Source organism: Melitaea cinxia, chromosome 30, assembly GCF_905220565.1.
Source record: "Melitaea cinxia chromosome 30, ilMelCinx1.1, whole genome shotgun sequence".
Taxonomy (NCBI): domain Eukaryota; kingdom Metazoa; phylum Arthropoda; class Insecta; order Lepidoptera; family Nymphalidae; genus Melitaea; species Melitaea cinxia.
The window spans coordinates 3,296,092-3,319,774 of NC_059423.1; the positions used below are offsets into that span (position 1 = coordinate 3,296,092).

The 23,683-nt window shown below is 39.5% G+C and overlaps 1 protein-coding gene across 1 annotated transcript in view; it reads right to left on the reverse strand.

Moving 5' to 3' along the window:
- The window catches only part of LOC123668309 (TBC1 domain family member 1), a 69,875-nt gene that overhangs the window by 17,437 nt on the left and 28,755 nt on the right, over positions 1-23,683 (reverse strand). Inside the window, exons 3-7 of the mRNA XM_045602070.1 lie at positions 19,495-19,670; positions 18,242-18,341; positions 1,694-1,834; positions 659-1,345; positions 110-308 (exon numbers count right to left, since the gene is read on the reverse strand). Coding sequence (XP_045458026.1) covers positions 110-308; positions 659-1,345; positions 1,694-1,834; positions 18,242-18,341; positions 19,495-19,670 — 1,303 coding nt within the window. The remainder of the gene's footprint in view (positions 1-109; positions 309-658; positions 1,346-1,693; positions 1,835-18,241; positions 18,342-19,494; positions 19,671-23,683) is intronic.

Consider the following 23,683-nt stretch of genomic DNA (forward strand, 5'->3'; position numbering starts at 1 on the left):
TTTAGCATATTATCGCCTCTCAACAGTTATATCATTTTGACATTAGTTACAAAATATCAAATAAATAATTTTAATTTAATAGTGAAAATATTTCTCCGAAAACACATACCATTAACGACTTCAGTAGCGACAGAATCACTCTCACACTTAAATACATAGCAAGCATAATCATTGGTCTCCCTACAGACGAAACCAAAATGCTCCTTATTTATCCTACCAAGAACACAGCTGGCCACATCTTTGAAGGCACGGTGTAATAATATTTGCTTCCTATCTGGACTTATAAGACGTAGCTCTGAGCGACCAACCTGAGAAAGAAATAGTTTTTGGTATAGAAAATAACATTACTACTATTCAAATAAGGTTCATTATTAAAATGTGCTTATCTAAAAGCCCTAAGGTTGCCTGAAAGAGATCGCTTTTTAGCGAAAAGGCCACCTTTTGTACCTAATGAATATGTTATTAATATTTTTCTTTCTTTGCTATGTATTATTTATTTTTGGTGTAAAATAAAGTGTATTATGATTATTATTATTATTATTATTATCTAAGACTTGTTATTAATGACATGAGACATTATATATTATATGATTTTTTAAAAAAGGTATCGTAAACTGCTCAAATACTTTTATTTCTGGAAGCTGATTTGTTTTATTACCTGAAATAGCATTGTTCTATTCTGCTCTCCAATCAAATGAGCTAGCGGCGTCTTCAAATTTAAAGTACCAATAGACGCAGATCGATCTCTTAAATAAGGTTTATTTTCAGTCACTAAATTATTCCTTTCCTCATCAACATTATTAGGCTTTCTATTTATCTCTCCAAAAATTTTATTTTCGTTTTCTACTTTTTTTTTATTTAGTTTAACTTCACATGTTTTGACATTGCTTTTTACTTCGACCGGTACATGAAGCAACGGATCGACTCCTGTTTGGTTATTTACGTCTGTTCCTTTACAATGGTTTTTGCTAACATTTGTTAAATCTTTAGAATCAGTACTATTTATTATTTGGTTTATATTAGGACTTTCTGTTATATCATCGTGTCTTTCCTCATTTTCCGTAACAGTGCCCAAGTTGTTTTTCGGCACGTTAATCACTAATACTGTAGGTTCTAAAGGCACGTATTGCTTACAATTCTTTTCAACACGCTCTTTAGTAAAAACATCGAATTCTTTATCGATTTCATTGTTTTCTGCTTTCTGTAAGTTTTCAGCGCTCTTCCAAGCGATGTTCTTGTCTGGTTCTAATGGTGTTGTGCTTGGTATTAAATTGTTACGTCCAAATTGTTCTATTGCATGTTCGGGTGAATTTTTTAGGTCCGAATCGGTGCTATCTTGGGAAGCCTAAAAGTTAAGTTCTCTTATGTTATAAAATTATATTATTAAGTAAATATTTAAGAGTTCAGATCAGCACTTTCTGCAGGTCTACACAGAAACCTAGAATTTCGATTCTTTAGTAAACATTTGATGGAAAATTCATAAGCGAATTTACTTTATATTATTATTTTAAATAAGATGTATAATTGTAAAATAATTATATTTATAAGATACTTGAAAAATCAGGCGAAAGTTGAGGAAAAATAAATTAGACCATATTAGGTTTTGATAAGAAATTCCCAAATTGGTACCTTATGGTGGTCTTTGTTCAAAATTGTTTTATAATCTCTGGTCTAGAGTATTCTAGAAACTTACCCGAGAGGAAGACAATAAGCTGTGTCGTCTGCTATTTTTGATCTTCTCAGCTTCATGCTGGGCGAATTTATTTAAAGCGTCATCTATTAATGATTCTGGAACCTTTCTTTGGGAGATTCGTACTTTTCCAATATACAGAACCTGTGAACATAATGTTTATATTTAAATAATCATTATTTTGTCACCATAAAACTGAGATTATGAATATCATGGACCAGGTAATAAATTGGGGCATTAAGAATGATGTCAAACTGCTTGGGTTAGCCTATGCTAAGTTCCTTATTTATAACATTTCCTCGATATTCTGAATGTGGCTTTTAGGTAACCTGATAACTACCTATACTATAGTTTAGTAAAGTCGCCTTATTAATTTTAAAATATATAAATTACGCGTCATGTTGTTTGTCCGCGATGGACTCCTGAACTACTTAACCGATTTTAATCAAATGTGTACACAGTGTGCACATTAATCCAACTTGAATGATACGCTATATTTATTTCGATATATGTAATTATTATTTAAAAAAAAATAAGGCGGTACGAAGTTCGCCAGGTCGACTAGTAACATATAAATGAACAAACATACATAACACATAATATACAAGTACCAGGATTTAACTATTATTATTAACTAGCTGACACAATAGATGTCACCCTATCTTGCCTGATTTAAATTTCAATAAACATCATCATCATCAACATTAAATTTCAATAACCATAAGCTTTTTGGAAGTTTACTATTTTCTCCGCAATTTCTTTAATTTATCATTGCACATGAACCTTCTGCAAAGTATGGGAAATTTCTTAAAAAAATCGGCTAAAAATGGTCCTCTCGAGTTTTGCGCTTAGCAACATATTTAGCAAAAGTTTTTATTTATATGTGCTGTGTGGCTACGGCACTAAAGAATTTAGCCACCCCCTCTCTTCCCGTGGGTGTCGTAAGAGGCAACTAAGGGATAACAAGGTTCCACAATCACCTTGGAACTTAAGAAGCCGACCGATGGCTGGAAAACCATCCAACTGCTGGCTTTAAAATACACAGGCCGAAGACGGGCAGCAGCGTCTTCGGTGCGACAAAGCCAGTACTGCGGTCACCAACCCGCCTGCCCAGCGTGGTGACTATGGGCAAAACACATGAGTTCACGTTATTTTTGGTGTAAACTTGTGGAGTCCTATGTCCAGCAGTGGATTGTATAGGCTGTAATGATTTATTTATATAGACAAAGCTCAATTAATGTGCATATCATCATTTCAGCCTATTGCAGTCCACTGCTGGACATAAGTTCGGGCCAATAATAGCGCGAACTCATGCATGTTCCCCATAGTCACCACGCTGGGCAGGCGGGTTGGTGACCGCAGGGCTGGCTTTGTCGCGCCGAAGACGCAGCTGCTTGTCTTCAGCCTGTGTATTTCAAAGCCAGCACGTGGGTGGTTATTCCGCCATCCGTCGGCTTTATAAGTTGGTGGTTGGTGGTAGTGGAACTGTATTATCCCTTAGCCGCCTCTTGCGACACCCACGGAAAGAGACCCTTCTCTTCATGTGGCCATATTCATAAATACCGTAGCCACACAGCGTATATGTGTATATGTCTATGTATATATGTAATGTGTATATATTAAAACAAAAAAAAAAACATATACTTCGACTGCGCCATACACGGAAATCGGTAATTTTTTTGCATGAGTATTGATTTTTAAAAACCTCAGTTTCCTAACATTATTTTAAAATGGATTTTTTTTTAACAGAATTGAAAAAAGATATGCTATTATGTTATTTCCTTTTTGTACATATTGCCAATTTTAAAGACATGTAGCAAATACATGCACTGTGTGCCAAAAATATTTAAGATTTTATTATATACTAGCTGACCCAGCCACGCGTTGGTGTGGCTCAGTAATTATTATTTATTAAAATAAATGTCAATTCTATATTCAAATTTTATTTTATAGAATTAACCGATAAATACATACTAGTGTCGTATAATAAACATTTAATTTGCAATAACAAATATTGAGATCAATAATTAAGATAAAAACTACCCTACCCTATCCTCCACGTTGGATCAAATTACAGATGCTTACAAAAAATTATAAAAACTCGTTCAGTAGTTTCGAAATTTATCGATGACATACATCGTGACACGAAAATTTTAATCTATATATATATTAGAGATGCGCCGAATGTTCGTATTCGATACATTCGGCATATTTACTCACATTCGTATTCGGCCGAATATTCGGTTGATTTGCCGAATAATTACCGAATAATTAAATCATCATTACAGCCTATACAGTCCACTGCTGGACATAGGCCTCCACAAGTTTACGCCAAAAATAACCTGAACTCATGTATTTTGCCCATAGTCACCACGCTGGGCAGACGGGTTGTTGACCGCAGTACTGGCTTTGTCGCACCGAAGACGCTGCTGCCCGTCTTCGGCCTGTGTATTTCAAAGCCAGCACTTGGATGGTTATCCCGCCATCGGTCGGCTTCTTAAATTCCAAGGTGGTTGTGGAACCTTGTTATCCCTTAGTCGCCTCTTACGACACCCACGGGAAGAGAGGGGGTGACTAAATTCTTTAGTGCCGTAGCCACACAGCACTAGTAAGGTTAATTTATTACTAAATAAGTATGGTTTATTGCGAAAGTTGTACATAGTTTTTTGGTAAATGAAAGAAACATAAGGAATGTTACCAATTATTTATTGACAAAATAAAAAAGATGAACTTTACTAATCAATTTAAATAAAATTTTAACCAAATAAACTTCTATTTTTTTTACATAAAATAATAAATTAAACTAAATTAAATTTCTATGAAACTAACAATTTTGAGAACACTGCTTAATAACTTAGAAAATATTTTTTTAGAATATAATATAATAATTACTGTCTATAGGAACCAACATAAGTATTAAAATATGATTTAATCAAATTAAGTTTTTTTTAAATAAATGCCTATTAGTGATGTGCCGGATCGTCAAAAATGTATATCCGTGATATTTAGTGTCAAGATCCGCGGATACGGATACGGATCTTTATTTATTCGCGCAATCGGTGTCGGCGCATGATCTGAAAACCCCACCCGCCGGGAGATTTAATAACTAATGTCTAATTGGTCGGTTTTATTTTCGTTTGCGAGAAACAATTATTTAGCAACCAGGTCCAGGAACTGCGATAAAATCTTAGACAGTTGTTTCAATAAAAAAGTTATTTATTTTTCATTTTCTTATATTTATAAGAATAATGTCATAACTTTCTGTGTAATAGTGATCTTATGAGATAGTTGATTTAGTGTTTTTGAGTTCTATACTATTAGTATGGTAATTTACTAGAATATATGTTTGGTATTAAAGGTGCCAAATATTTGATTTTAAGAAAGAAAAAAATACTCTGAATAGGATTTTTTTTTTTAAATTATACTACTTAATCACATAATCTAAGTTATTATGCAGCATTTCATCCTGTTAACTGAATTTGAAAATTAATAATAAACCGTAAAAGATCCGGAAAACCCAGCCTGCTCTGGTGGTTGGTTTTCGTCGAGTCTTCTGGCGAGACGATTCGTAACAACCCTCGAAAACAGCTTATAGACGTGGCTCAGAAGTAAGATCGGTCTGTATTCGCAATGACTCACTGACGCAACGACGCTGATACACCGACACCGATACTACGACACCGACACCATGATACTACGACGCCGACACCATGACACCGATACACCGACATAGTGACACACCGATACAACACAGCCACCGACTCCACGACACCGATACCGACATAATGATACCTATACACCGACACAATGACACACCGTCACAAAGACGCCGATACACCGACACTGACACAACGACAACGACACAGACACCGACATTATGACACACCGATACGCCGAAACCGTCACAACGACAACGACATAATAACACCGATACAATGACACACCGACACAATGACACACCGACACACCGACACACCGACACCGATACACCGACACCGACACAACGACAACGACACAGACACTGACACCACGACACATATACACCGACACAATGACACACCGAAACAAAGACGCCTATACACCGACACCGATACACCGACACCGACACAACGACACAGACACTGACACCACGACACCGATACACCGACAAAGTGACCCACCAACACCGATACACCGACATAGTGATTCACCTACACAATGACACAACGATACACCGACATAATGACACACCGACACAACAACACCGACACCGATACACCGACAACGACACTAACACACCGACATAATGACCCTCCGACACCGACACACCGACATGATGACCCACCGACACAACTACACAGACACCGATATACCGTAAAAACGAAAACGACACAGACACCGACACCATGACACACCGACACAAAGACGCCTATACACCGACACCGATACACCGACACCGACACCGACACAACGACAACGACACAGACACTGACACCCCGACAACGATACACCGACATAGTGACCCACCGACAACGACACAGACGCCGACACCACGACAGCGATACACCGACATAGTGACACACCAAAACAACAACACCGACACCGATACAACGATATACCGATACACCGACACAATGACACAACGATACACCGACATAATGACACAACGACACAACTACACCGACACCGATATACCGACAACGACACCGACACAAAGACGCCTATACACCGACACCGACACAACGACAACGACACAGACACTGACACCACGACACCAATACACCGAAATAGTGACCCACCGACACCGATACACCGACAAAGTGATTCACCGACACAATTACACCGACACCGATACACCGACAATGACACCGATACTGACACAACTACACCGACATAATGACACACCAATACACCGACACCGACACAACGGGACCCTGACACCAACACGACGATATACCGTTATACCGACACTGACACAACGACAACGACACAGACACTGACAACACGACACCGATACACCGACATAGTGACCCACCGACAACGACACAGACGCCGACACCACGACACCGATACACCGACATAGTGACACACCAAAACAACAACACCGACACCGATACAACAATATACCGATACACCGACACAACGATACACCGACATAATGACACAACGACACAACTACACCGACACCGATACACCGACAACGACACCGACACAAAGACGCCTATACACCGACACCGATACACCGACAACGACACAGACACTGACACCACGACACCAATTACCCGACATAGTGACCCACCGACACCGATACACCGACAAAGTGATTCACCGACACAATTACACCGACACCGATACACTGACAACGACACCGATACTGACACAACTACACCGACACAATGACACACCGAAACAAAGACGCCTATACACCGACACCGATACACCGACACTGACACCACGACACCGATACACCGACATAGTGACCCACCGACACCGATACAACGATATACCGATACACCGACACAATGACACAACGATACACCGACATAATGACACAACGACACAACTACACCGACACCGATACACCGACAACGACACCGACACAAAGACGCCTATACACCGACACCGATACACCGACACCGACACAACGACAACGACACAGACACTGACACCACGACACCGATACACCGACATAGTGACCCACCGATACCGATACACCGACAAAGCGATTCACCGACACAATGACACAACGATACACCGACATAATGACACAACGACACAACTACACCGACACCGATACACCGACAACGACACCGACACAAAGACGCCTATACACCGACACCGATACACCGACACCGACACAACGACAACGACACAGACACTGACACCACGACACCGATACACCGACATAGTGACCCACCGATACCGATACACCGACAAAGCGATTCACCGACACAATTACACCGACACCGATACACCGACAACGACACCGATACTGACACAACTACACCGACATAATGACACACCAATACACCGACACCGATACACCGACAACGACACCGACACAAAGACGCCTATACACCGACACCGATACACCGACATAGTGATTCACCTACACAATGACACAACGATACACCGACATAATGACACACCGACACAACTACACTGACACCGATACACCGACAACGACACTAACACACCGACATAATGACCCTCCGACACCGACACACCGACATAATGACCCACCGACACCGATACACCGACAAAGTGATTCACCGACACAATTACACCGACACCGATACACCGACAACGACACCGATACTGACACAACGACAACGACACCGACACCGACACTGACACCGACACCATGACACACCGACACAAAGACGCCTATACACCGACAACGACGGTGGGTCACTATGTCGGTGTATCGGTGTCGTGTTGTCAGTGTCTGTGTCGTTGTCGTTGTGTCAGTATCGATCGAGGGTCATTATGTCGGTGTGTTAGTGTCGTTGTCGGTGTATCGGTGTCAGTGTAGTTGTGTCGGTGTGTCATTATGTCGGTGTATCGTTGTGTCATTGTGTAGGTGAATCACTATGTCGGTGTATCGGTGTCGGTGTATAGGCGTCTTTGTGTCGGTGTCGTTGTCGGTGTATCGGTATCGGTGTATTGGTGTGTCATTATGTCGGTGTAGTTGTGTCAGTATCGGTGTCGTTGTCGGTGTATCGGTGTCGGTGTAATTGTGTCGGTGAATCACTTTGTCGGTGTATCGGTATCGGTGGGTCACTATGTCGGTGTATCGGTGTCGTGTTGTCAGTGTCTGTGTCGTTGTCGTTGTGTCAGTATCGGTGTCGTTGTCGGTGTATCGGTGTCGGTGTAATTGTGTCGGTGAATCACTTTGTCGGTGTATCGGTATCGGTGGGTCACTATGTCGGTGTATTGGTGTCGTGGTGTCAGTGTCTGTGTCGTTGTGTCGGTGTCGGTGTATCGGTGTCGGTGTATAGGCGTCTTTGTGTCGGTGTCGTTGTCGGTGTATCGGTGTCGGTGTAGTTGTGTCGTTGTGTCATTATGTCGGTGTATCGTTGTGTCATTGTGTCGGTGTATCGGTATATCGTTGTATCGGTGTCGGTGTTGTTGTTTTGGTGTGTCACTATGTCGGTGTATCGGTGTCGTGGTGTCGGCGTCTGTGTCGTTGTCGGTGTATCGGTGTCGGTGTATTGGTGTGTCATTATGTCGGTGTAGTTGTGTCAGTATCGTTGTCGTTGTCGGTGTATCGGTGTCGGTGTAATTGTGTCGGTGAATCACTTTGTCGGTGTATCGGTGTCGGTGTAGTTGTGTCGTTGTGTCATTATGTCGGTGTATCGTTGTGTCGGTGTATCGGTATATCGTTGTATCGGTGTCGGTGTTGTTGTTTTGGTGTGTCACTATGTCGGTGTATCGGTGTCGTGGTGTCGGCGTCTGTGTCGTTGTCAGTGGGTCACTATGTCGGTGTATCGGTGTCGGGGTGTCAGTGTCTGTGTCGTTGTCGTTGTGTCGGTGTCAGTGTCGGTGTCGGTGTCGGTGTATCGGTGTCGGTGTATAGGCGTCTTTGTGTCGGTGTGTCATGGTGTCGGTGTCTGTGTCGTTTTCGTTTTTACGGTATATCGGTGTCTGTGTAGTTGTGTCGGTGCGTCATTATGTGGGTGTGTCGGTGTCGGAGGGTCATTATGTCGGTGCGTTAGTGTCGTTGTCGGTGTATCGGTGTTGGTGTAGTTGTGTCAGTGTGTCATTATGTCGGTGTATCGTTGTGTCATTGTGTAGGTGAATCACTATGTCGGTGTATCGGTGTCGGTGGGTCACTATGTCGGTGTATCGGTGTCGTGGTGTCAGTGTCTGTGTCGTTGTCGTTGTGTCGGTGTCGGTGTATCGGTGTCGGTGTATAGGCGTCTTTGTTTCGGTGTGTCATTGTGTCGGTGTAGTTGTGTCAGTATCGGTGTCGTTGTATAGGCGTCTTTGTGTCGGTGTGTCATGGTGTCGGTGTCTGTGTCGTTTTCGTTTTTACGGTATATCGGTGTCTGTGTAGTTGTGTCGGTGCGTCATTATGTGGGTGTGTCGGTGTCGGAGGGTCATTATGTCGGTGCGTTAGTGTCGTTGTCGGTGTATCGGTGTTGGTGTAGTTGTGTCGGTGTGTCATTATGTCGGTGTATCGTTGTGTCATTGTGTAGGTGAATCACTATGTCGGTGTATCGGTGTCGGTGGGTCACTATGTCGGTGTATCGGTGTCGTGGTGTCAGTGTCTGTGTCGTTGTCGTTGTGTCGGTGTCGGTGTATCGGTGTCGGTGTATAGGCGTCTTTGTTTCGGTGTGTCATTGTGTCGGTGTAGTTGTGTCAGTATCGGTGTCGTTGTCGGTGTATCGGTGTCGGTGTAATTGTGTCGGTGAATCACTTTGTCGGTGTATCGGTGTCGGTGGGTCACTATGTCGGGTAATTGGTGTCGTGGTGTCAGTGTCTGTGTCGTTGTCGTTGTGTCGGTATCGGTGTATAGGCGTCTTTGTGTCGGTGTCGTTGTCGGTGTATCGGTGTCGGTGTAGTTGTGTCGTTGTGTCATTATGTCGGTGTATCGTTGTGTCATTGTGTCGGTGTATCGGTATATCGTTGTATCGGTGTCGGTGTTGTTGTTTTGTTGTATCACTATGTCGGTGTATCGGTGTCGTGGTGTTGGCGTCTGTGTCGTTGTCGGTGGGTCACTATGTCGATGTATCGTTGTCGGGGTGTCAGTGTCTGTGTCGTTGTCGTTGTGTTAGTGTCGGTGTCGGTGTATCGGTGTCGGTGTATAGGCGTCTTTGTGTCGGTGTGTCATTGTGTCGGTGTGTCATGGTGTCGGTGTCTGTGTCGTTTTCGTTTTTACGGTATATCGGTGTCTGTGTAGTTGTGTCGGTGGGTCATCATGTCGGTGTGTCGGTGTCGGAGGGTCATTATGTCGGTGTCTGTGTCGTTATCGTTGTGTCAGTATCGGTGTAACGGTATATCGTTGTGTCGGTGTCAGGGTCCCGTTGCGTCGGTGTCCGTGTGTCATTATGTCGATGTAGTTGTATCAGTATCGGTGTCGTTGTCGGTGTATCGGTGTCGGTGTAGTTGTGTCGGTGTGTCATAATGTCGGTGTATCGTTGTGTCATTGTGTCGGTGTATCGGTATATCGTTGTATCGGTGTCGGTGTTGTTGTTTCGGTGTGTCACTATATCGTTGTATCGGTGTCGTGGTGTCGGCGTCTGTGTCGTTGTCGTTGTGACGGTTTCGGCGTATCGGTGTGTCATAATGTCGGTGTATCATTGTATCGGTGTTATTACGTCGGTGTAGTTGTGTCGGTATCGGTGTCGTGGAGTCGGTGTCTGTGTCGTTGTCGTTTTTACGGTATATCGGTGTCTGTGTAGTTGTGTCGGTGGGTCATTATGTCGGTATGTCGGTGTCGGTGGGTCGTTATGTTGGTGTGTCGGTGTCGTTGTCGGTGTATCGGTGTCGGTGTAGTTGTGTCGGTGTGTCATTATGTCGGTGTATCGTTGTGTCATTGTGTCAGTGTATCGGTATATCGTTGTATCGGTGTCGGTATTGTTGTTTCGGTGTGTCACTATGTCGGTGTATCGGTGTCGTGGTGTCGGCATCTGTGTCGTTGTCGTTGTGACGGTTTATTTATTTATTTATTTAGGATCACCAGTATTTGTTAACACTAATTATACAATAACGTGTGGCTACGGGTGCTGTGTGGCTACGGCACTAAAGAATTTAGCCACCCCCTCTCTTCCCGTGGGTGTCGTAAGAGGCGACTAAGGGATAACAATGTTCCACAACCACCTTGGAACTTAAGAAGCCGACCGATGGCGGGATAACCATCGAACTGCTGGCTTTGAAATACACAGGCCGAAGACGGGCAGCAGCGTTTTCGGTGCGACAAAGCCAGTACTGCGGTCACCAACCCGCCTGCCCAGCGTGGTGACTATGGGCAAAACACATGAGTTCACGTTATTTTTGGCGTAAACTTGTGGAGGCCTATGTCCAGCAGTGGACTGTATAGGCTGTAATGATGATACAATAACGTAAACCTAATCTTAATAAATACTTTAGAGCTAAGTGTTACAATTTATTAAGGTGAACACCACATGCCAAAAGAAGCGTTACATTCCGATATAAAAAAAACTATTTTAAATGTATAAAAATCAACAGTCACCAATCATACATAAGAAGTAGCGACCTTAACAACAATTCGTCCATGCCTTGCACAATTCCCGTCTGAGCTTGGTAAATGAGTCGGCAAAGACGTCGATTTTAGTTTCGTTAAGGAGTCTGGATAACCTCGGTACCAATGAGTTGGCACCCAGAGTTGTTTTGCGAAAAGGCGGGCACAGCGGAGTAATAGGAGTACGAGGATAAGTTCTCGGCACACGGAGTTGAAACCTCTCAAGCAACTGTGGACAATTTATGGCGTTTTGTAAAATTTTGAAAAGAAAAGAACAATCAAGTAAAATTCTGCGGTTTTCCAATGAGATCATTTTTAAAAAAATTAATCATTTTTTATAGGACAGCGTTCCCCTTGAAACTTTGTTCCAAAATGCCAAGTATGAGACAAATCGCTTTTCATTGTAATATGAAACTTTGAATAGTTACGGGTCTCTGTAAAGAACTCACTATAGACGGCGCCACGGTTCGCTTAAACCGAAAATAAAAGTCATCATATCAAAAGTTTCACTCTGGTGGGTACATCGTTCCATAGCTTAATTGGCTAGAGCGCCGACACGGTCAGTCGGAGACGCGGGTTCGAATCCCGCTGGAGCGGTCAATTTTTGATATGATATTCAAAAATGTTTAGAATTAACAAAGATGTCAAACAGAAGCGAACCAAGATGAGAGTCCTGTGGTACTCCTGAAGTTATCTCGTAGGAAGATGAGTGGTAGCCATTGACAACTACATAGAAGCTACGATGTTGTAAATATGACTTGATCCAAGGAAGAAGCGATCCACCAATTCCATAGGCAGATAATTTGCGTATAAGTATGTCATGCGAAACTCTGTCAAATTCCTTACTGAAATCAGTATATAGGACATCAATTTCCCTATTTCTGTCCATTGCCTCAACAAGAGTGTCAGTGAATAGAGCTAGATTTGTGCACGTCGACCTTGATTTTACGAAGCCATGCTGATGGTCGGAAAGATGGTGACTTAAATGGTTAAATATGAAAGGGTACACAAGTGCCTCAAAAATTTTGGGAAACACTGATAGAATTGAGATAGGTCTGTAATTTGAAACTACTTCTACCTTGTCAGACTTGTAAACAGGCACTATTTTTGCAGATTTCCATTTAATAGGGAAAACGCCTGTTTGAAGAGACCTATTAAATATCAGAAAAAGAGGAAAAATTAACTCGTTAGCACAGGCTGTAACAAATATTGTTGGAATGCCGTCAGACCCTGGGCCCTTATTTCGATCTAATGACTTTATTTTCCTTAATATACTATGTTGGGTAATAAAGGGGACATTTAACTCTAGACTATAGTTACCAACATTTTTCCAATAATCAGACACTGTGTCGAGGCTATTACCACCACTACTATTGCGGTTCACATTGTACGTAGCAGCAAAGTGACACGCAAAAAGATTACAAATCTCTACACCATTGTAAGTCATCACGACACCGTCAGTCACTGTGTTTGCAAAATAATTTGGTGTTTCTTTTAATATTAGATTCTAATAAATTTATATAATTTTTATACAATGACTTTGCCAATTCCTTGCAGCGTTTACTCAAAAGTTCTAATTCTATCTCATCTAGCGGATTCTTATATTTTTTATATCGTTTTCTAATCTTGATCTTTTCACGTATTATTTTTTTAAAGGTTTTATTATGCGATGGTGCTGATAACTTAGTAGTAAGCAATGTTTTAGGAATAAAATCATTGATAACAATAGAATAAAAAATTTCTACCATTTGGTTTACATCCATTGTTTGATCAATAAGCCCATCCCAATCAACTTTAGATAGTTCATCTCTTATTTTAACGTAGTTAGCTTTGTTAAAATTCAATAGCCTACCATTAGGATTGTATTTGAGACTCGTTTCATGTATCTCGAAAAGTGAAATCTTAAGCGGGGCATGAAGCCTATCAACTCTACTTAAGATATCCGAAGATACCACCACGTCGCATTGCGTGGGTGGTATGTTAGTAAAAATCAGGTCCAGGAGATTACCAGATGAATTCGGCATACTATTTATCTGAGATAAGCTATTTATGTGCAAGAAATCCATCAGACTCCGACAGAGGGGACGTACGACGTCATCACTGGATAAATCATTTACCAAGCTCCAATCAATCCCACTCAGGTTATAATCACCAACAATACAGTATAAAGTCTCACTACAAATTTTGTTTTGAAATTCAAGCACTGATGTACAGTTATTCACAAAATATTCCAACTTAGCCTTACTAACAGGAGGTGGTAAATAAATTGCACAGAGAGCCATTTTATGAGTCTTATGATCAATTGTTAAATCCAACATAACCCAAACATCCTCACATTTACATTCCCCTTCGATTTTGCGAGTCGAGACATACCTTTTTAAAACGGCAATAAGAACTCCTCCCCTTCTTGTGATTATTTATACCCGCACTTTCCCAATCACTTCTATATACTATATACCTGTCATCGAATAGCTCTCCGTCCAAAACAGTGCCGTTCAGCCAAGTTTCGGTAAGAATTATTACATCATATTCTGAACAACTAATTTCATTAAGAAAATTGTGAGTTTTAGTTCGCAATCCGCGAACATTTTGGTAATATATTTGGAACATTATTATTAATTACTAAAATTAATACATGCATAACGTTTTTACAACTAACTATAAAAAAGGGTACAATAATGATAACAAAAATTATGGTAGATTATTTAAACTGTTAATATTGATCTAATGATCTTATTTTCGCATATAGACACGTCCACTCCGCACCCAAACGTATTTGTACCCCTTGTCTTTAGCAGCTTGTCTAGCTGCTGCGTGTAAGGCCTTGTTTGTAGCAGAGAGGTGTTCGCAGATGAAAATTGGTGACTTAGGTCCAGGTAGCCCGGCGTGCGAGCTGTTAAGTTTGTCGTTTGGATTGAGTTTATTATATTTGATTGCCGCTGCCAAGTATTGGTCTCTCTTTTTTGAGGAGTTAAATTGCACTATGATTGACCTGGGTCGAACGGAGTCTTTTTTAAGTTTAGCAATGCGAGTGTAGTGCGTTTCGGCGTATCGGTGTGTCATATTGTCGGTGTCTGTGTCGTAGTCGTTGTGTCGGTGTCGGTGTCGGTGTATTGGTGTTGGTGTATAGGCGTCTTTATGTCGGTGTGTCATTGTGTCGGTGTATCGGTGTCGGTGTATTGGTGTGTCATTATGTCGGTGTAATTGTGTCAGTATCGGTGTCGTCGGCAGTTTCTGTGTCGTTGTCGTTGTGTTGATGTCGGTGTATCGGTGTCGGTGCGTCAGTGTGTCATTGTGTCGGTGTATCGGTTTTATTATGTCGGTGTAGTTGTGTCGGTATCGGTGTCGTGGAGTCGGTATCTGTGTCGTTGTCGTTTTTTCGGTGTCGGTGTAGTTGTGTCGGTGGGTCATTATGTCGGTGTGTCGATGTCGTTGTCGGTGTATCAGTGTCGGTGCAGTTGTGTCGGTGGGTCATTATCTCGGTGTATCGTTGTGTTATTGTGTCTGTGTCGTTCTCGGTGTATCGGTGTCATTGTGTCTGTGTATCGGTATATCGTTGTGACGGTGTCGGTGTACCGTTGTGTTGGTGTCGGTGTTGTTGTTTCGGGTGTAACTATATCGGTGTATCGGTGTAGTTGTGTCGGTGTCGGTGTATCGGTGTGTCATTATGTCGGTGTAGTTGTGTCAGTGTCGGTGTCGTTGTCGGTGTATCAGTGTCGGTGGGTCATTATGTCGGTGTATCGTTGTCATTGTGTCGGCGTATCGGTGTGTCATTATGTCGGTGTCGGTGTATCGGCGTCGTTGTGTCATGCTGGGTTGGGCATGGACAAGTGACGGATACGGATACGGATACGGATATGGATCTCATTTTTCCCGCAGACATCCGCGGATACGGATACGGATATCCGAAACATCACTAATGCCTATATACGCAAAATAAAATTTATAAAATCAAAAATAAAAGTTTACCCACCATGTAAAAGGACTTATACTGCGTAGTATAAAGTCTCATTCAAATAAACGCTTCACACTCAACGGACTCCAGTAGGATTTTCTCCAGTGTTGGGGGTCCAGAAACACACACAATACACAAGCACAAACGCCCAGATCACGACAAACATCTATATGGCCAATAGAAAAATCGTCGTGAGCGGGGATCGAACCCACGACCGCCAGCGCAACAGTCAGTACTGTGACCGCTGCACCAACGCGTCCTCATATTTTTGCAATTCATTCAGCAAAGGGCAGGGAGGGGGCGGCGGCAAACGCCACCCGGCTCTTGCAAAGCGCCGTACCGACATGTACAAATCTGTTTACAGCGGAAAATTGAATCGAATGATTCGGCCGAACATTCGTATTCGGTTAAGCCTACATTCGGCGCATCTCTAATATATATATATATATATATATATGTATATAAAGGTCACTCATCACGAAATCTCCGAAACTATAACACCTACAAACTTGAAATTTGGCAGGTAGGTTCCTTATAGGGCGTAGACATCCGCTGAAAATGGATTTTACGAGACTCGAGCCCTAAGGAGATAAAACGGATGTTGGAAGTTTGTATGAAATACCTATGTTTTTGAAGTAAGAGACTTGAAAATTAAAATGTATGCTCTATAGATGGTGAGGAGATGTCCAAATAATGCATCGTAATCTATATATATAAAAGAGAAAGTTCACTGACTCACTCATCACGAGAACTAAAAAACCGCTAGATGGTCCATCCATCCAGGATGGAAAAATATGAAATTTGGCAGGGAGTTAGATTATAGTTAGTAGACGTCCGCTAAGAACGAATTTTGCGATATTCCATTACTAAGAGGGTTTAATTGGGGTTGATAGTTTGTATGGAACATATACAGCAGGGTCGGTTTAAAGGAAAATAACCGTGTTTGCAACCCCATCTGTTCAAGAAACATTTATATTGATCACTTATAAGTAGTACAAAAAAAAATATTTTATACAATATCTAATTTTTACGCTACTGGGATAATTTCATCATTACAGCCTATACAGTCCACTGCTGGACATAGGCCTCCACAAGTTTACGCCAAAAATAACGTGAACTCATGTGTTTTGCCCATAGTCACCACGCTGGGCAGGCGGGTTGGTGACCGCAGAGCTAGCTTTGTCGCACCGAAGACGCTGCTGCCCGTCTTCGGCCTGTGTATTTCAAAGCCAGCAATTGGATGGTTATCCCGCCATCGGTCGGCTTCTTAAGTTCCAAGGTGGTAGTGGAACCTTGTTATCCCTTGGTCGCCTCTTACGACACCCACGGGAAGAGAGGGGGTGGCTAAGTTCTTTAGTGCCGTAGCCACACAGCAGGATAACTGGGATAATTTATTACTAGGATATTTTATTTACCCCTGTCGTCACGGAGTCACGGAGGAGCGTGCGTTACGCTATTCCGTGGCATATATTTACGTAGAACTATATGAAAAACTAAATTGCATACAGTATATTTTAAACACATTTACACTACAATACTATATTATTACTACATTATTTCATACCACAATTCTGACGAATTCAACGAACCATTTTGTTCGGCGTGACGCGCGCTTCACGCGGACGTAGTCGCGGGCAACAGTTAGTGTATTATAAAACAAAGGAGCGAAGGACTCGAATTCAGCTCTCAATAAATAAAATATATATATATATATATATACACAAAAATGCCCCAAAATATGTGATCGATTCCCTCAAAATCTACTAAGCGGATTTTCGTGCGTTTTCACCAATAGAGAGAGGACTCAAGAGGAAGATTTACGAAACGGTTAAGGCGATTTTGATGAGAGTTTCACTGGAAGTTTGCTGGGAAAACTTTGTAACACACTGATTTTAACGCGGGCGTAGCCGCGGGCACATCTAATATATATATAGATTAACGAGTGTTCACTTCTCACACGACTTTTAAAGATGAGATCTTAATTCCGTTCTATGACTTACAAGCTGTTATTATTAATACATTTTTTGAAATAGTCATAAGTGTTTACCACTAGTATCAAAATTAACTGTATTCACAATTTTAATGAATATCATTTTGATTAAATTATGATTTTCCAATGAAATAACATTTTATCAGACTATTAAGTAATTAATATAGGAGTATTAATATAGTACGATAAGAATCACTTTTCATTTGTAATAAAAAATTAATAACAAAAATAAATAATTATATGAAATTTTTGGCAGAATGGTAATGGAGTCTTATGAACAACTTATCAGAATAACAAACCAATAAATTAGTAAATTTAGACCGAAGTTATGTTCGTGTAGATTACATTTGTTGATAATACATCTCATTTAATTTTTAATACTTGATAAGTTGTGATTTTTTATTTTATAATTAAACTTACCTCAAAAAAGTGAGAGTCAGATGGCGAGAGATCAGCACACAATGACGTCAGAGCAGAGGCGTTGCTCACTGTACGAACCAGCCCTGATGTTTCATTGGTCCTTTAAAACAATATCGCTTTATAAGATACTATACAATAAACATGGTTTCTCTCGCCTTGAGATTAGTGATTAAAATTTCACCCAAAGAGGACTTATGTAATGTTTAGTAATGGGTATGTATATATTTAGGTAAGACTTTAGACTAAGAACCGTCGAATTATCTAAGCTCAAAATTTAACCGTTTATCGACATAATTTCGTTACAAAAAAAAATTACCCTAACCTATCTAACTTCAAAATGACGGTTCTTAATCTAAAGCCTAGCCATATAGTAGTAGTAGCCAGTATTTCTTTAGAAAAAGTTGAAATGAAGATTATTATTAAAGTTGTTGTAACAGGCAAATCATTTTCTGAATTGGTTTACAAGAGAGATACTGAAACTGCTTCAACATAATAATTTTAAAGAGACAAAATAAAAATAAAACACAAGTAAAATATGTTAAAATATTTCAAATTTCAAACCTCTATAATAAAATTTAAAAGTGATACTACACAAAAGACTAACCGTAAAACTAATGGTTCCTTATCAAATTATGGTAATAATATTTAAATTTTAACCGACTTCCAAAAAAAAAGAAGGTTATCAATTCGATTGTATTTTTTTGTGTATGGTTACTTCAGAAATTTTGACTGGGTGGACCGATTTCGATAAAAAAAAATTTAATCAAAAGGTGTTCCGTGTCATTTGGTCCCATTGAAATTTATTTGAGATCTATTAACTACTTTTCGGGTTATATCTAATAATGCGTTTTTATTTGACTATTTTTTCGGCGACCTGTGTTGTATACCGCATAACTTTTTACAGGGTGTACCGATTTTGATGACATTTAACTTAATCGAAAGCTGATGTTTACCATGTGGTCATATTTAAATTTCATCGAGATCTGATTACAACTTTTTGAGTAATCTTTGATAACGCGTATTTACTTGACTATTTTTTCGTCTATCTACGTTGTATTACTTGTCGATGTAATTGTAGTCGATTTTTTTTTTTCGTTTACGAGCAAACACAGTTATACTCAAACGATACATTTTTTAAACATAGACTGCCGATAAAAGTAAAAAAAGATGTTTCTATTTAAAATTATACTAGTATACATCCTAGGATATGTCGTAAATCTTACAATATCTATTTAGATTCATAAAATACATACAAATTTGAACTACAGTTCCCAGACAGGGACATCGCAGGGTTACTCCAAGGTAGATGTTCAGCGCCATTCTGCTGTTGAAACCCTGCATTTCTGGTGACATTCAGTGACCCGGTTGATCCCTTGGGGCTTGGAGCCCCTGGGGAAGGCTCCCGCATCTGAGTGAAGAGATCTGTCACCTGTTGAAATGGAGGAAATTAACCGATTAGTCTTAAAACAATAGACCCATTACAATTTATTTTGTGGTAAGAGGAAAATATTCTTCGTACTTAAATTATCGTATGTTCACATCATTAACAAATTTAAAATGTTCGTAAACTAACTTTATGTTCATTTAGTTCATTAATGTTTTTCATTAAACTTTATATTAACAAACATTAAGCTAGCATTTCGCATAAAATTGAAGACAGGGCGTAAACTGTAGTTAAATGTTTCAACCATTAACAAGTATGTCTAGCTAATAAGACAGATGACTGAATGAATATATTGCTTCAGCCTGTAATATACCACTACTGGGCATAGACCTCTTTTCCCATGTAGGAGAAGGATAAGAACTTAATCACCAGGCTGCTCTAATGCATGTTGTCGAATATATTCCCTGATATGAGTAACGATCGCTATCAGGTGTACAAAATAAAATCAAGACTGATGGCTTAACATGCTATCCGAGACACGGTGGAGAGATTCACAAGAACTGCGCAAATACCCAGACCACAGCAAACATCTTTATACGTTTCAGCCTGTAATATCCCACTACTGGGCATAGGCCTCTTTCCCCATGTAGGAGAAGGATCAGAGCTTAATCCACCACGCTGCTCCAATGCGGGTTGGCGGATATATTCCCTACTATGAGTAACGATCGCTATCAGTTGTACATGATAACAACCGGGACCGACGGCTTAACGTGCTCTCCATCTGTATGGCCAATACAAATTTTGTCATGTGCGGAGATTGACCCCGCAGCCGCCAGCGCAACAGCTAAAAACCAGTGCTGTGACTGTTGCGCCAACGCGCGTCAATGAATGAATAGGTATATAATTTTGTCTAATTCTGTCTGATTAGCCAGATATATGTTACCAATAAAGGATCATTGGTTCATTTACTGACTTATCACGAAATCTCAAAAACACTACATCTACAAAGTTGACATTTGGGGAGAATGCATATTATAATTAAGAAATAGGAATAAATTAGTTATATCTAATTATTGCATTATTGCATCCAAATTCTAAATACGGTTAAGAACTTAATAAATGAAACTAATCCAGAAACAGAAACGACGTAAGACTTCTTCTAAATTGATGACGTCAACATCGACGCAAAGTAATAAATGATTTTATCTAGTGCAAGAATGTTTCTTTATTTGATATGCCTGATATTGTTGTTATTTTTGATAATTTTTTCGATCTTACCTTAGGCGAGGTTATATTTTCTGTATTTTCAAACGTTTAACAGGATAATTTAATAAAACATTCAACCAAACACGGACTAATCAATACATACAGTAAAAATGTAACGGATCGCTATCTTTACATGGAAGATGTATTAGAAAAAATATTATTGGGACCTTTATCAACGAAAACAGCACCCAAAACAATGTGCGTTTGTGCACTAAGCTCAGAAACGCTTTATCCGATTAAGATGTGGTTTTAATTAGTATATTGCATAAGCTTAACTTAGCATTTAGTGTTTGTTTCATGTCAATCGATTCATAAATAAAAAGTTATGCAAACTTAAAGAATTACGTCGAACATGTAAATACCAAAAACCCGAACGAAGTCAAAGGCACAGCTAGTAAATACAATAATATATAAACTTTGTTCAATATTTTTGTAATTTTTATGTTATAAATTTTATTACAAACACCACTACTTTTTGTTATATAAGAATTTCAAAACTACTTAAGGTATGAAAAAGTGAGAGAGTGACTGTGTCTTCTTGAGATGAGAAACTTTTTAAAAGATTGGAAAAAGTTTTTGAACGATTATTTTTTCTATTCGATTCTATGTCTGGTTAGTGAAGATATAAACTCTTAGGTCTAACAGATAAAATTATAGGAGTAAACGACAAAACTAATTACATATTACTCACTTCTGTTCTAATAATTATGTATATACTATGACATATACTTCGCAATCGATATAATAGAAATGACAATCATTGTGTTTGCTCGCAAATGAAAAAAAAACCGACTTCAATTATATCGACGAGTAATACAACGTAGATCGACGAAAAAATAGTCAAGTAACTACGCGTTATCAAAGCTTACTCAAAAAGTAGTTATCAGATCTCGATAAAATTTATATGTGACCACATGATAAATATCAGCTTTTGATTAAATTAAAAATTATCAAAATTGGTATACCCCGTAAAAAGTTATTGTGGATTTTTGAGAGTTTCCCTCGATTTCTCTGGGATTCCATCATCAGATCCCAAATTACTTATCACGGTACCAAACTAGGGATATCTCCTTTCCAACAAAAAAAGAATTATCCAAATCGGTACATCCAGTCGAAAGTTATGCGGTATAATACAACGTAGGTCGACGAAAAAAGCATTAAGTAAAAACGCATTATTAGATATAACTCGAAAAGTAGTTGTTAGATCTCAAATAAATTAAAATGGGATCAAATGACACACACCACCTTTCGATTAAAAGAAAATTTGTCGAAATCGCTCCACCCAGTCAAAAGTTCTGAAGTAACATACATTAAAAAAAAAAAACAGTGGAATTGAGAACCTCCTCCTTTTTTTGGAAGTCGGTTAAAAAAGAACAATGAAACTGTATGACCCGTACTCGTGTAGTAAATAGGAAAATATTGTATTTTAGTAAATACTCCAGAAGACATTTTTTAAAGGAATACTTTGTATATACTTCAAACAAATAATTTTCAATAAATTTAAATATTAATTTCCTTTTCAATTGAAGTTGATATCTCTGATTCTCACACTATTTTTCTAACACAAAAACAGCATTAACTTTCTTTAAACGTCGGTTAAACCACAACAAACGTCAATGTCATTATTTACGCACAGACCATAAAGCTTAATAGACAACACGTGCACAAACAAATTAATTAACAGACGCCATCTATTGACCCAATAAATAAACCACGCAAGGCCTTATCACGTCACAACGTTGTATTTGAACTAATTTAAAAGTCAACTTACAAGGATAGTGCTGTGGATGAATGTCATTTACATAATTAACTTTACGATTGTATAATATGTGATTTGTTTTTATTTAATGCTAAACAACGCGGTTATCACGAGTTTATGTATATGTGATGAAACGTAGCCTATAGATATCTTATACAAACAGGCTTTTTAAAAACAATTATTAACACCTAAAGGGGATTGTCCATTTTCGGCCCAGCGTGAACAGAATTCATACACAAAAACAAATATACCAAAAATTTTCATATATTAAATCATGATTATTCGTGATTTTCAGTTGTATCAATATAAACTGATAAAAAGTTTATTTAATAAGTATTTTAATTCATTAATTATATACTTCTAGTTTATTTTCGGTTGGTGATTTGATTACACCACGTTGCCAGTCTTAAACAAACAATAATTATTAACGAACAATCGATTTTAAAATATTTTTAAATCAATTATTTGTTAATATCGATTAAAAGTATTGTTAAATCGAATTTATAAGAAAACAGTTATCTATAAAAGTGTATTTGGTAAAAAACATTTAACTTTGTTGAAAAATAAACTATTTTAGAAACATTGTTATTGACTAAATAAAAAGCAAGGAATTAATTATATTCAATTCGATTATCGATTAAATCGATTTATTTGTTTATTGAAAATATTATTTATCATGGCAACCCTAAACTACAGACTTTTGCGTCATACATACATTTGAGTTCCATATTGCTTTCATAGTGAGTGTAGTGTGCTGTGTGGCTACGGCACTAAAGAATTTAGCCACCCCATCTCTTCCCGTGGGTGTCGTAAGAGGCGACTAAGGGATAACACAGTTCCACTACCACCTTGGAACTTGAAAGGCCGACCGATGGCGGGATAGCTATCCAACTGCTGGCTTTTTAAATGCACAGACCGGAGACGGGCAGCAGCGTCTTCGTTGCGATAAAGTCAGCCCTGCGGTCACCAACCCGCCTGCCCAGCGTGGTGACTACGGGCAAAAAACCCATGAGTTCGCACCAAAAGTTTAGGC